The sequence below is a fragment of the Rissa tridactyla genome, chromosome 8, assembly GCF_028500815.1.
Source record: "Rissa tridactyla isolate bRisTri1 chromosome 8, bRisTri1.patW.cur.20221130, whole genome shotgun sequence".
Classification (NCBI taxonomy): Eukaryota; Metazoa; Chordata; class Aves; order Charadriiformes; family Laridae; genus Rissa; species Rissa tridactyla.
In genome coordinates, this window is record NC_071473.1 from 36,100,173 (window position 1) to 36,115,722 (window position 15,550).

General features: G+C 41.6%; 1 protein-coding gene across 1 annotated transcript in view; it reads right to left on the minus strand.

The window, feature by feature from the left end:
• Positions 1-2,322: 2,322 nt before the first annotated feature.
• SLC44A3 (solute carrier family 44 member 3) overlaps positions 2,323-15,550 on the minus strand; it is a 40,997-nt gene continuing 27,769 nt past the window's right edge. Inside the window, exons 13-16 of the mRNA XM_054211939.1 lie at positions 6,582-6,719; positions 5,880-6,116; positions 3,941-4,039; positions 2,323-2,798 (exon numbers count right to left, since the gene is read on the minus strand). Coding sequence (XP_054067914.1) covers positions 2,793-2,798; positions 3,941-4,039; positions 5,880-6,116; positions 6,582-6,719 — 480 coding nt within the window. The 3' untranslated portion in view covers positions 2,323-2,792. The remainder of the gene's footprint in view (positions 2,799-3,940; positions 4,040-5,879; positions 6,117-6,581; positions 6,720-15,550) is intronic.

The following is a 15,550-nucleotide window of genomic DNA, read 5'->3' on the forward strand; positions in this document are numbered from 1 at the left end:
CTTAAACTGCTTGCACACATTTGTTGAGCAGAGGAAACAAAACAACACCCAAACTTTCTCAGTATGCTTGTTTTCTTTCATCCAGAGAGGTAGACAGTGGAATCATAACTGAATTAAGTGAGACTCTGAAGTAGACGCGAAGCAAGACCAAATGCAAACTACCTTGCTTAAAACAATAAGCTATAATACTTAGCCATTTTCTGGGATACAAACACCAGTAGGTCCCCATCTCCTATTTTCAAGAAATACAGTTATAAAAGTACCTTTAATTCCTCTGAAGCCAATCTTCCATAGCTGCAGGAAAGAGTCCGCCCAGCATCGGGCAGCTTCGCAGGGCAGACGTTGAAATACCAGAAGCCGCTGGGACAGGCATCAGCACCTGAACTAACACTAACTGCGTATTCACACGGGCTCTACCTACAGCCAGCCCCACCACCTGCCTCCAGCTTGCTTTATAATTGCCCAACTATGATACCCTGCGGGGGAAGAGAGCAATGAGAAACGAGTGCTAAATAGCATCAGCTTCTGTAGGGGTGCCCCGTCTCTCTGGCTCAGGTGGGGGCTCCCACCACACCGGCCTGGTTGGTGACACAAGTGCTCGTGGAATCTATGTAAGATCAGGAGGTCCTGTGTTGCACCTGAAAGCTATAAAGCTATGCTTTGTGTACAAAGTTTTAATTAAAAGGTATGCATTTGGAACTCTTCTGTAAAAACTTACGTGACTCAAAACATATTGTCGCAGTTGTAATTTCTGGACTATGGGCAGTACTGCAGTGCTTAAATGAAACACACTCAAACACAGCTTAATTGGGATTTTGCAGTACCTTCCTCCTTTAAAAAGCAAACCAAAGTTTGTAGTGTCGAAAAGTCCCTTCCTTCTCCACGCAGGAACTGCAGTGAAGGCAATGACACTGCATCACAGTTACACAGAATTACTGAGATTGGAAGGGACGTCTGGAGGTCATCTAGGGATTGTCTGAAAATGAGGACCTACAAATATAAAAATTGCCCTCCTTTTCTTCCACAAGGGAGTTCCTGAGCCAAGGGCCAAAACCATGCAGTGTGAGTATCAAATACAAACAGGAAAAATCCCCAATGTGTAGTAAGAACTGATTTTTTTTTTTTAAACTTCCAAGCAGTTAGGCAGCTATTGCTTATTCAGCGTGGCTTTCAGTTCCCAGAAGCCGAGCACCAGCAGCACCCAAGCGTGCAGGTTTAAGTGATGAGAGGCAGTGAGTCACAGTCAGTAGCTGACCATCTTCACCTGCCAAGCAGAAGGTAATTCATCTGTTTCTTTCCCCTTTTCATCATCTATCCCATGTCCCTCAACTTGTAGAAGTGGCTCATATTAAAGTAGACAAAAGTTCATTAAGTGAAGAATAAAAAGCAAGTATTTCTTAGCATTCCCTAGCAGATAACTAGTCTCCTTTCAACAGCAGATCAGATAGACAGTGTATTTAGCTGAAACAGCTTTGTCATTCAGGCCATCAATGAGCTTTTTTGTATGGCATTTCCAAGCTGTGACTAATCAAAGGTTTATCAATTTATTCATCATGGAAGCGTATGAGTCACTTACCTGCAGGGATGTCTCACTTGCCCGACTGATACATACTTTACTGAAGTCCCTGGTCGGGGTCATCTTCTCACCTCAGACCTCTCCTCAAACAAAAGTTGTTAAAGGAGCTTTTGAACATAGAGAATAAAACAATGTTCCACTGAGTAAAATCAAAAACTGCCCCATACTAAGAACGAGGTGACGAGGTGGAGCTCAAAATAGTGTATCATAACCAGGGTCCAGGTACAAAGTTTAAACAAACCTCAGAGCTGCTCACAGAAAAGGCTGACAGATTGTTACCAAGTTATTTTTTTAAAAAGTGTCTATGCTGATCGTATTCCTCTTCTGTCTAGAGCCCTAACAGTCTCTTCTCTACATTCCTCCATGATATCTTATATTTCACATCCATGTTACAGCTAACATTTCTATAAAGTAGTATTTATAGCACTGTTTTATCTCATTTTTGTCTAGCCACTGCTCATCTGCTACTTGCTCAAGCTTTAAATCTCAATACAGATTTTTCTGCTTCCTTTGTCTTTTCAGTTGCAAAGGGAAGGTAGTTGTCTATTTTTATTTACAGAAAAAGGACTATTCCTCATCTGCCCTTTGGAGAGGAGTCAGTGGATAGTTTATGATACTAACTTGTAAAAAAAATTCCCAAAAGAGTATAATTGAAAGAAAGACACCTACCTCGTAACCATTATTTATCTTGCCTACAGGGAATTTTCTGTCAATAGTAATTTCCATCAATGAGCTTGGAACAGTTCCTTAATTGGTTGCACTGGCTGTTCACATACATACACAGAATAACTCAGGAGCCATCTCAGGGTGCCTCTTCTACAAGTGTTTCTACGCCCAGAGATGGCTGGCCCAGTGTTCCCAGAGAAGCGTGAAACCCCCCCGTGTTAGCTGACACACCAAAAAGCTAAAAAGGACAGCGTGATGACCTTGTCGACTTCAGTATTTTTAGTCTGACAACACAGAAATTTACAAGGAGTGTGTTTATTAACAATTTTCAGACCATTATAACGAGTATATTAATAAAAATCAGGTGTGCTGACACACAAAATACATTATTCATACAAACAGATTGTGCGTCATTTTACCAGTGCAGAAGGTACAACAGATATTTAGAGAATTAACACTTTGTCCTGGGGTACTGGCAACCTTTACTTCTTTTCCATCACTGTTTTTGCTATTGCTGGTTTGCCTTCACGCTTCCTGGTGCACTTCACATTCAAGTCTACAAAAGAGAGGGAAAAAAAAGGAGTCAAATAATGTGTAGCACCAGTCCTGTTACTGCATTTAAATGTCATAAGAGTAAACTGGGAAAATAATTAAGGTTCTTTTGTGTCTCAAATCCACAATCCTCTCGCAGGGAATAACCCCCACGCACACTCCCCCGGTATCTGCGCTCCACAAAAAATTACTGAAGAATTCAATAACATAAGCAAACAATGAAAAGAATCAAGTAGAACTACCCCTCACTGTAGCAATAAATTGAAGCTGAGCTCTGTTGCCCAACCGCCTATAGCAGAATGCCCACAGGATTGCGCGAGAGTTCCCTGGAGCCTGGTACCTCTTGAAAGCAGAACAAGAAAAACCACCACCATCTGTTACACTCCTGTAAGAAGTAGGTGGGAGGACAGAAGACACTAGTAGTTGTGTCCAGCAGGAGTAGGTGCCAGAGTAGCTGTTGCCGCAGAACCTTCCTCCGGCAGCCCTGGCTTGTCTCCCCTTGTGCTGGGGGAAAATCAGCCCAGGTTCTGAACTTGCTGGGGCAGTTCTCAGGTTGGGCAATTTGCAATATTTTTTTCAGATGTCAGTTAGTGAACGTTTACTCTCAGGACTTTCCCAAGCCTGGGTGTGGGGGAACACTCCCTTCTGGCATCTCAGCTTTTTTACCCCAGCATAAACCAAAGTAAATAAACACATACACTGATAGACAAGAAAGAAAGAAAAAGAGTGGGGGTGGAGAGGGAAGGCCTCTAAGCTCTGATCTTACAGCTCTGGAACTTCAGCAGTTCCAGCATGAAATCCAGCAGCCTACCACTCTTCTGACCTTGCTACAGCAGACATGTCAAGGACTATCTGAATGGGATTTATCTCCCACCCCTTTGCCATTGTTCAAGTCTTTCTCTTCCTCTGCTGGGCACACTGGGGAATGGGAAGAAGCATGAGAACAAATATTTGATCCATCCATTTTGCACCAGCAGAGGGTTTCCTGAGGAGGGAAAGCAACAGAAGGGAAAACAGGACACTGGGTACAGCATGTTGGTTGCTGTAAGACATCAGGAGATACATGGGAGTCTACATCCACTCTTGGGACATAAAGGCAAACACAGTAGCTGGCAGATAAATACATATCCCAGAGTCCCATCTCACCATAGGCTGGAGCTCTGTCCCATCTTCATTGTCCTGGAAAGGTCTCGTGCTTCTGTGTTTTTGCCCTTCTGTCAACTTGTTACTCTGACTCATGAAGGTCTACAAGCGAAAACCAGGCTGAGATCATTTGGGAATGCAAACCATTATGTAAATAAAAACACCTGGCAAAATTAATTAATTAGCTCGGGGCTAAGAAACTGTAGCTGGTTCCTAGCTGGACGACACTGCGTGATACCGGGAGGGACCCAGCAGAGGCAGCAATAGTGATGAATGCAACTTGAGAAGGATGAATCAAGAATGTCTGTTACATCTCCTACTCCAGGAATGAGGACCGGCTGCCTGACATCCCTCACCTGGCTTCCCGCCCACTGCCATATATTGTCCTGAGGGCCACAGAGCCTCCCTTCCACCCCCAGATGTTTGTGACCTGACTGTAACACAGACGTCCCAAGTCAAATACCTTCATGTGTTGGGAAACTCCCAAGTTCTTTGCTACATGAGTAAACTTACTCTTGATCATGCAACGAGGAGGAGTTTGGATGTGTGGCCCTCAATTTTTCCATACAAGGTTATACAGCCTGCCCTGCTTGGAAGACTCCTTACCCCCGTGGGAAGTCCTCTCTTCACCCAAGGCCCTAGGGCATGGATAATTATAAGAAATTAAGTCCAGAGTTAAAGAGAAACTACCACAAAGTCTGGAAGTGGAGAAAGGAAAGCCTCTGTTTGTTTCATGACGGAGAATTGGCTGAAGAAGTATTTTAGCATTTGGCAAAGCAGAGGGAGAAGAACAGAGGTCAAGGCTTCAGAGTTTTCCATTCAGTAACATATTCCTATTTGGCACATGTGCTTAAGTACTGTTCTGAATCAAGGCCAAAGAATATCTATCTGCTTTCTTCTGTACAAAGGGTTAAAGCCTATCCTTAGGCTGCCTTTTTGTTGTTTTTTGTTTTCAACAAAATTTTATGAACTTTACAGGAAATCTAACAGCAGCATTAAAAAAAAACAAACCCCCAAAACAGTTCTTTTGACACTGTCCTCAAGAAATCCATCCAGAAGATTCGTATCATATGAGCTATTCTGGCTGCTCAGATTGTTTTTCATGAATTACTAAGATTTTCTTTGTCGCATCGTTTATGAAGGAAAAGACAGAACTGGCAAAAATAGCATGGAAGGAAAAAAACCATCTGCATCTTCAAATATTCTCTTAATATGAAAGGGATGGCATATATACATTCAAATGCTTCAGATACAGCTATTAACTGAAGTTCTCTGTCACTATTAGCTATGTAATGATTCTCCATGAAAATGCTTGTAATACAATACAGTAATTATGAGGGTAAAGGCACAGAACTATCTGTCCAGAGGCAGAAGAATTTAATCAAGAGACAGAAGACAGTATTTTGGCAAAAGAAGCTGTATAGATACGAAGCAGCGCAACTCGAGTTTGCCCAAAGTTTGTTCAGAAGTGCAGCATCCCCAGGATGCAGATGGATTCCTGACCTGCTGCTGGCAACAAGAAGCTCCTTGTTGTTTACTTTTGTTCACCACCGTATAATAAGTCACAACAAATATAAACATCTAATCTTACAGCACCCCATGGATCAGTCTCTGCAGCTAGCTCATCTACTTATTTTTATTTTTTAATTACCAACAATACATTGCACATATATCTAGTAAGGCCTAAAAAGTCAGACGTTACTTACAGGGTATGGTCTAAAAGGCGGCAGCAGATCATAGCTAGCACACAGGAGGCAGAGAGCGCCATTTACTTCAGTTTACAAATTCGTATCTGATTTGTATCCCTGAGCCTACCTGTTCTAAGGTGTTGGAAAGGAAATAGCATGGCTTGTGGGTTCAAATTACTAGGTCTTGGGGAAAGAAAAAGCTCCCAAAAGCTTAGAGAAGCACAAATATCTTTGCTGTTATCACTGAGGTTTACCAGCAGTTCCTGATCCATGAAGTATGGCTTCTCTTCAGATCCGTCATTTGTTTCCATATCAATAGCAAAGCAAAGGAACATGGCATCTGCTGTCACTTCAAACACAGACAGAAAGCTGTGGGACATCAGGTAGGCAAAAAATCCAACCAGCAGAAGAGGAACGACCCAAGCTTGCAACTCCCGATGGTAGTTAAATGCCATCAATCCTCCAAAAACAGTAAAACACACAACAAATACCTGTAAAGGGCAGTGAGACGGAAATGCAGCCTCATTAATCATGTAGAAAAGTTTCTTAAAACAAGCAAAAACCCCAAAACCCTAAGGCCAATATTTTAACAGCACATCTCATCTGGGAGATAGCTATGCGGTTTCTGGTATCGTGTAGTTGTCACAATTTGTGTTCAATTCAGCGTGTAAATTCTGTCAAGCGGGGGCAATCTTTTACGGTATATTTACCAAAGACTCGTTGCAATGGGAACTGTAAGAGTGGGGCCTGGACACTACTGTAATACAACTAAATAACTCTGTAAAGACTATGAAAAGGATTAAATTCCTCAAACATTATCTTCTCTCCCGAACCCATTTTACAGCATTAACAACATTGAGTTTAACAAAGACAAACTTTATTTACTTTAGATATAAGAAAATCAAACCCTGATTTTTCACTCAGTTCTTACAGAACAGTACTTTTCTTACTCTTACCTTTCCTAGAAATAGGATAAAATCTCCAAAACAGCTAATGGATGCAAGTTTAGCAGAATTCTTTGCCAAAATAAAGACAGCATCCTTTGCTGACGTACTAAAGTTTGTCCCATTTATGGCTGTAGTTGTGTACGCATGCTGAAATGAGAGAAGATAATAATGCAGAGAGAAGAAAGGCTCTTATAATCCAGATTTTGCTTCAGCAAAACGCAAACCCTTAAACACTCTATTTGGAAATACTGACTTTACAGATATAAAGAGTTATTTTGCACAATATGGCAATTTTATTTTAAGTGACTATAATAACTATGCTTCTGACTTCAAATAGTTTTTCCACACAATTTCCACCATTAGGAAATGCTACAATACTGACTAAATAAATTTCTGAACCCACCTTTATCCAATTTATTTTAAAACACCTCTCTACCCTAGTTCTCTACCCTAACTCTTGCTAACAAATAGGACACAGTTACCACAAGACACTTACTTACCTAGAGTCACACTGTCCAGACTTACTCACTTATTTTCTATGAGTCTATCTCCAAGACTACTGTCAAGCTATGTAAGTGGAACAATCAAGTTACGTAGTTATCAAGTCATTTAAAAGTTGTTGATTAAAAATCTTTTATACATGGCCCTTTCAAACTATTCATATGCTGCTGAAATTTAAGCTTATGACTATAGCCATAAAATAAACCTTTTCAAGAAAGATGAAACCAGTTGTGAAAATGAGTGGAAAAGAACAGCTAAAGGATCCTGGACTAGATCAGTGCGTGCTACGTCACCAAAAACCCCCCAGATTTTCAACAGACAGTTGGGGCACTCACAATTTTTCGAGGTATTGAGAATTTCACAAGCTTTCTCTTTGTGGAAACTTGCCAAGACAGGTGGGGAGAACAGAATATTTTCCTTCATGGATTGGATTATTTTAGCACTTGTTGTGCATAACTTGGCATATACGACCCATTTTTGGAACTCCTCAACAAGGTTTTGAAACTGTGTCCAAAACATCAGCTCAGAAAAACAGCGCTCAAGATACCTGAAATGTATGCTGAACTTTACCAGCAAGTCTTTGAGTAGTAAGATTATATTAAAGTACACTATAATAATATTATATATAACATTATATAAAAAGATTATTATGCCACAAAACATTCATTACATCTGGTACAGTCAGTAAGAACCACCGTGTGCAAGGGATTACTGTTCTGAAGGAGCTTATACACCTCAACATGTACTTGGTGCTTAGATTACTTTCTGCTTCACCTGAAAGTGGAAAAAAAAGCCAACAAAAAACTGGTTTGCTGAAAGTGAATTACACTGGCCTACTGCAAAACACTTTCCGTTCAAAAATATGGTTTTTCTCACTTACAAATCAAAATAGAAAGTAGCTTCAGATATCTGAAGGCAGAGAAAATTTACTTCTGCAGAGTCCAGTTCTATCCCATAGCAATTTCTGTAACATACTGCAGTGAGGCAAAGCTATATTGACAGTATCTTAAAATATTACAGAGAAAGAAAGAAATTAAATGCAGTCAAAGATCTTTTGTCTCTTTTTTGTGGGTATTATTTATTTTATATATGACAAAGGAGATTTTTTTCTCTGATAGTAAGCAAAAAAAGAGTAGAAGTAAACAGCGACATCCTGTAAATATTCTATAGTAGCTATCATAGTAGCAAATGCATCCGTAGATGGAAAAAGTATAAACGAAGACCATGGAATTATTGCCTACTCTAAGAGAAATCAAAGACTCCACTGAACTCCACAGAAACACGTAGAGTGTCTGCATAAAAATCTGCTTAAAGAAGCAAGTTCGCTTCATTCCTAAATAGGAAAAAATGCTTTTCTGTGCTAACTTTCATTTATTCTGACACTGTTGCTTTCCCCAGGGAGTGCTGGAACATGACTGGCAGAGAGGTGGACCCTTTGGCTCAGTCGGGTGTCGACTGCAATACCTTTGCCATCTTGCCTGCCTACACCCCTGAAAGAGAAGCATCCTTGTCCCACCTGCCTCACCCCACCCCAGAGGTGTGAAACCCGATGGCTGGCAAGCTCGCCCACCGCAGCATCGGCCCAGGATGCGGCAGCAGGAGAGACGGCAGTTCGGTAGCCGGGCTACCGTCTCCCCAAGGACACAGGCACAGGGTCGATGGCTTCAAGTCAACAGTCAAGTTCCCCCCTCCCTGTCTGCCCTGTGAGTTAAGTCTGTTTCATCATTCCCATTAACAGACAGGAAATTGAGACACAAGGTGGAATAAGCTTTTCTAAGTTTGTTTCTGTCCCTTAAGAACTAAATTCACAGAGCAGATCCTCATCTGGTGAGGTCAGTATAAATTTTGCCAATAAATTAAACAGGAATTCTGTATTCATTATAAATAGCAAAAAAAGTCCTGTTTTAAAAATTAAAAAAGAATGTCAAAAGTGCATGTGCACTTGTACAAACATTGTTTCCAAACTTAAAATAAATAACCATTTGTTTGCACTCCTGAATTAGCCACTTTGGTATCTGAGGAATGTGCAACGAAAAGAATTTCTGATATTTATTAACTAGAAGTGTTATCTTGGAAAGACTGAAAATAATGCTGGAGGCTGAATACCACCTGCATAGGGGTTTGTCATATTACAAACTAGTTGATAAAAAACGGCATTTATAACAGTTACAACTTCAACGAATCACGTAAGTATCAACTAGTCAAAACGCCCAATCAAGAAAGGCAGCCAACATTATAGAAGGAGTAAGAGAGACACAGAAATGAACAGAATGCTGAAGGCTACAGAACTAATAATCATTGACGTAGGTGAAGCAAGAACGTTACTAGTACAAGGTGAAGACTTAGCCAACTGATCGCTACCTTTTGGCAAAAAATACATTTCTGAGAAAAAAGAAAAAAACAATAATTTGGAGGGTTTCTTCTTCAGCCTAGACTGCAGCTCTATACACTCTCCTCACAATTCTCAAGTTTTCCACACAGACCCCATACCCTGATCCCATCCGGACACATAGAAATCCACACGTTCTCACTAATAAAATACATGTCTAACACTTAGGCAAATGTATGTTTCCGTGAAACTCAGAGTTGCACAGAAATGAGCTCAAATGATTTCTCCTCCTTACCCACCAAAGAACACCGAACACACGCAAGCTATGACCAATATTTGTAAATCATTTTAGACTTTGGCCTCAGAAGCTTAGACATGCCATTCATTTTCCAGTTGCAGGGTATGTGCAACAACACAACCCCCTTCAAAAAGACAGTTGCAAAGGCTAAGATGGTCTAGAACCTGCTATCATTTAGAAACAGGTTATCCAAATGTGCTTTTCTACAGAATGTATTCTCTTTTCCCAAGCACAAAAGCTTTTGTGGACTTGAAAATGCTTGAGAGAAGGGCAGCAGGAATGATCCAAAAGGTATGGAATGTCTTCTGCCTGGAGAACAATTGAGTGCACCACGCTTTTCTGCCTGGAAAAGAGACAACTGAAGGAGGACGTGCTAAAAGGGCTACAAAATGATGAGAAATGAGAGGGTAGCTAGGGTTAGATGACTCACTGTTTCTTCCAGAAAAGAGACTAGGCAGGGGGAGGACCAAGCAAAGCAGTAGGAGCCAAATTTGAAAACAGATGGCATTTCTTCTCGCTGTAAGTCTGTAAGCTGTGAACTGCTGGACAAAGGATGCTTTAGCTGCTAAAAGTTCGCATGAGCTCAAGGGGACTGGGAAAGGAATCCACTGAGAGTTATGAAACACAGAGGAAACACATTCAGCTCAAGAAGTCCCTGGGCTGAAAACAGATTCAGAAACAGCACGGGAACAGGGAAACACACACTCGTTCTGCCTTAGCATTCACTCACAGCCACGGGAGATGGGATACTGAGCTAGACAGAGACTCAGTCTGTCCCAATGCAGCTATTATGGTTTTTATCTCTGCTTAATGAATTGATGTTTTACAGTGGTAGTCTCTGCTACGGTGACAAGCAAGTAATAACGGCACTGATAGCATACCATTGATCAGAAAGCGTGGGAGATAGTGGGTCAGAACAGTCTCTATCCTCACACCAGCAAGTTGGTACTGTATCACCACCTTTGTGAAGAACACAAGCCTCCTCTGGCTTGGAGTCTGGGAACTAGACACTAGTTTCTCAGTGTCAGGATGAATAAATAAGGAATGTGAATGTTTACATATTTCCAAATACCACAGTATGCAAAAAAAACCTATTTAAAGAATACATCCTTCTGTGCCTCACAACACAGAATGTCAAAGGTCTTGGAAAAACTGACCTGCTGGTTTCATGAGAAAGGCGCTGTGGCTCACATCCAGGCCATAAGTTCCCCAATTGTTGAGAATAATTGCTACTTTGTGTAGCAGCTGAATTCACTCCTCCAGTCTAGGACTTGCTTTAATAAAAACGAGCTTGGGGAAGAGAGGATTGCCATAGCAACAGAATCTTCTTAAAAAAAGAAGCAGGAGACCTGCTGGTCTCACATCCCACTTCAGCTTCTTCTGCTCTGTCGGCGTTTTCAGCCTGATCTGATCTTGTTGCTGCCAACTCTGGCAGGGGCTGCCCTGGTTGCTACCCCCACTGCGATGCTGCGCGGCTCAGCCTGGACTTCGCAGGGTCTCAGCTCGCAAGCGTCACAGCTGCCAGCGGGATCCCCTCGGAAAACAAAATCCAGGGCAGGTAGCAAGAGGCAACGACATCTCTGTGGCTGCCGTACAGCAGTCAGTGACCCGCTGAGAAAAGCCATAGTGTGTCTCTCAGATAGTGGTGGGAAATTAGAGCAACGTGGGCCTGCGAGGCCCCACCAAAGAGATGAGGACATGCAAGACTGGAAGGGACTTTCAGCCACACTCCAGTGTCTGGCTATTTGAGATTAGCACATCATATGATTTCTTCTCTTAAGTGGAGAGCTCCCTCTTTAAACTACTTAAGGCTTTTCCCTCTCTCAGTCCTTACATTTGGAGCTATTCCAGACAGTTGTCCCTCTGGTCCTTAGGAACCTTCTTCCAACTTCCAGACAGCATTTACTCATGAACAGTTTACATTGACTCATTCTTCTGTTGATCTTGCCTTGGCTTTTATCCCTCCCTGCTGTTTCTCTTCTTGATATACTCCTAGACGGCCGATGGCCTTGCTCTTCCCCTTCATTTGTCAAAGAAGCCACACCAGGATACTCCTGTCCCTGTGAGATAAGCCGGATCACAGAATGGTAGGGGTTGGAAGGGACCTCTGGAGATCATCTAGTCCAACCCCCCTGCCAGAGCAGGGTCACCTAGAGCAGGTTGCACAGGAACGCGTCCAGGCGGGTTTGGAATGTCTCCAGTGACGGAGACTCCACCACCTCTCTGGGCAGCCTGTTCCAGTGCTCTGCCACCCTCAGAGTAAAGAAGTTCCTCCTCATGTTTAGGTGGAACTTCCTACGTTCAATTTTGTGCCAATCACCTAACCAGCAACTTGTACAATGGCATTTATCCCCTTGTTTCTGGTGCAAGTACTTAATCTCTTACCTTCCAGGACTGAATCTGCCCTTTCTGCAGCCTTGTTAACCCCTGGCTATTGTCCTGTGGTTGACAAACACACAGAGAACATTCTCCTCCCCCACGTCCAACCAGTAAGCACACAGCTAATATACAAATCGTTATTTTTGATTCTTAGGCTAATTACTATCTGTAAGAAACCCTTCATTAGCCTTCCAAATTTTCCCAAGCAGCCCAAGAAGCACAACTTTCCTTTATTTCTGTTCCACCTTATATCTGCAATCTGGACCCACTGGAGAAAATCTTGTCCTTCAGCTGTCCTTGCTTCCTACTCTGTGTGTCATCTGCTCTCCCCATGGCTGTCATCCAGTGGGTAGGACCAACACAGCTTTCTCCTCAGAGTTGGGTGTCCTTTCCTTCAGCATCGCACTGCTGCGCCTGGGCTCCACTTCAAACATAGGGTTGGACCACAAAGACTCTGCTTTAAGTGCCCATTGCATCGTGACTACATCACTACTGGAGTTGCTTACAGTGGCTTCTGCAGTTAGGGTGACAATGTTCTCATTTGGGATTTCTGAAATAAAACCAAACTGAACATTTTCAGAGAGCTGTTAATAAATTGCTCTGATTAAAAGCACTGAATTACTGGTCACTTGCTTCACAGCCTTTTATTTTCTCTCTCTGATTTTTTTTTTCTTTTTTTTAAATGGGATAGGGGAGAGAAGAACGGTATCAAAGCAAGAATTAGTCACTCTTGTTCATCTCTATCCCCTACATGGCTCACCCTACAAAACCAGTAAAGACCTAAGGAATGTTATTTCTTATTACCGCTTATATAAAGTCTCTAGAGGGAAAACAAACATATTTAAAATACAATTTCACTGAAGATTAACATTTCAGCCTACTGTTTTTTCAAATTATTGAAAATTTCAAATGACTGAAAATCTAGAAGTAATTTTGCCAGTAGCATTAAAATGCAGTATTGTTTTTGGGAGGGAAAAGAAGTACTTGATGGGGTGAGGCACAATGTGTTTGGCAGCGCAGAGGAGAACTGTACTTACATTAGCACATGAATTTTGGTTTTATCTAGGTCACTTCTCCACGAGGCATTTAACCACAACCTCCTGATAGGCTTCCATCCAAAGTTTAAGAGACAACCAACTGCCATGGATATACAACCATTAGACAGACTGGCTTCTGCTTTTTTACACTAGACAGTTGCCAGCTTTCGGTGTCAGTGAAGGGTCTCAGTACCAGCAAATGCAGGCTGACACACTGCTGCCTTCAGTAATGGCTACCAGGGGGCCCGGAAGGCCACGCTGCAAGTAACTGCGCCGGTGAAAACAGAGAAACCACAGACTGCACAGCAACTCCTTCAGAAATCCACGTGCTGCACTTTGGAGCGGTTGCTTGCCAACTGGCTGCAGATGAACCCAAAGCAGACAAGGAAAAGCAAAACTATCCTGAAATAGCTATATTGTTTTAGGAAAAGAAAAAAAAAAACCAAACAACCTCACTGCAACAAGGCTGTAAAGGGAAAAAAAAGCGAGCGCTTTGGTGTATCAAAAGTTAAGACTGCCACTACAGTTTAAGAAAGCAGGAGACAGACAGACCCTGTAGCTCCCAAACCACATTAAAAAAACAATATATTCTTTTTACGGAAGAGAAATTTCAATCTCCCAGATTTTTACTTGAGATGATTGGGTATGTTTATCTGGAACATACTGAAACCATCAGAGCCAGAAGATGAAAAATCTGTGGTAATTCTGACAAGTGTTGGCAAACAGAACTGTCAAGTAAGGATAATGACTTTATATTCACAAAGCACTTTTCGTCCAGATAGAACCCAGAGTGCTTTACAATTGTTACTAATGGATTATACACACACATGAATCACTTTGCCCATGACTGAAATGGAACAGCTTAAGGAGTGAACTGTTTAACAGCACGTAGCAACACTACACCACAGTTTAGCACAGGATCCAGTTGCGAGTCCAAGAGAAATTTAGGAAGGCAGAACGTAATTATCCACATTGCAATCTGTGCAGGATGCTGGGTTTACATTACCCCTCCTCCAACAACCACCACTGGAAATACGGCAACTGTCAGCGTCTGGCGCAGCACTCTGTCACGACGGGAAGATGACAGGCCACCTTTCTCGTCCCGTTTCAGTTAAGTTCCAGGAGAGCGGAACAAAACTTAGCTGAGCCTGCAGAGAATGCGCCACTTTGGGATGTATGCAGCTATCAATGTCAGTGTGAAATCCCACCTAAAAGATGGCACCTCAGCCCGAAAAGCACTCTTTGACAGCATAACAGAGCACTCGGTTGATACCGCACGGGAAGAGAGAAGCTCGCGCTCTTCCACCAGTGTTTCTTCCTCCAGCACCTGTTTCTCATCTGCAAGTTCCCCAGAGGGAAAACAAGGGGCTCTGTTTAATCCTGATTAACCTTGTGAATGAAGGGGCAGAAAGAATTTAAATCATCTAAGCAATACAGCAACAGGTTGAAGAAAACAGTGCAGAAGGCAGAAGTGATGGGAAGGCTGACTTTTTTTTTTTGAGTTTCAGGTAATTATATACTTACTACTATAATGAAAGTAATGCTGGAATAAAAGGCAAAAATATAGTAAGGAAATGAGCTTTGGACCAACTTTTATAACAGCTGTTCCACATTTCAGTAATTTCAACTCACACAAAAATAAAAATCTGAACTAAAAAATATTTGCAAAATGTTAGAAACATAGGTACAAGCAATTTTTGGACCCCTCCCAAGTCCTACTCTCAAGTCCATGTTCAACACTGATGTGAAATTTCAGAAAGAGCTCTTAAGAGCTCAGTACTTCTCTTAATCAAGCCATATGTTAAGCTGCTTAAAACTGCATATTTGTCTTTTTTTTTCCCTTTTCTTTCTTTGTTACATTTGGCTGCAGATTTTACAAAATTGAGGAAATAGGCTTGAATACATTCTTTATAGGAAAAAAAAATAATTAGATGCATTAATTACTCTATGAAATGCAATAATCTGAGACCAATATTACTCCTTCATAGAGATAACATTTTTTAAAATTTACAGTGTGTTCATGTTATTCTTCTCCTCTAACCCTCGCCCAAATTGCCCTGGATTTGGAGCACGTGGAACGCCATCATCTTTGCCAAAAAGATGTTCAAACAAACAATTATCTAACAGCAAACACAGTATTATGATCATTAGGTTAGAAACTACAACACTTATTAAAACAGAAATTTGCCTACAATAGATTAGGAAACAGGAAATCTTTTAAGGGAACAAGAGCTTTTAAGGGAACAAGTTTCAGCCTTCTGAAACAAAAGGAAGAACATTACAGTAATTAATTCTTCTTTTAACAATCACATAGCATACAACAGCTGGAGAAAGTAAACACTAGGATGCTGGATATATCTTTGAAAGGCAGGAAGCCAAGGGGAAAGGGTGACTACAAATGGAAAGCCTGGAGTCAAAACTAACTCTGAGATTC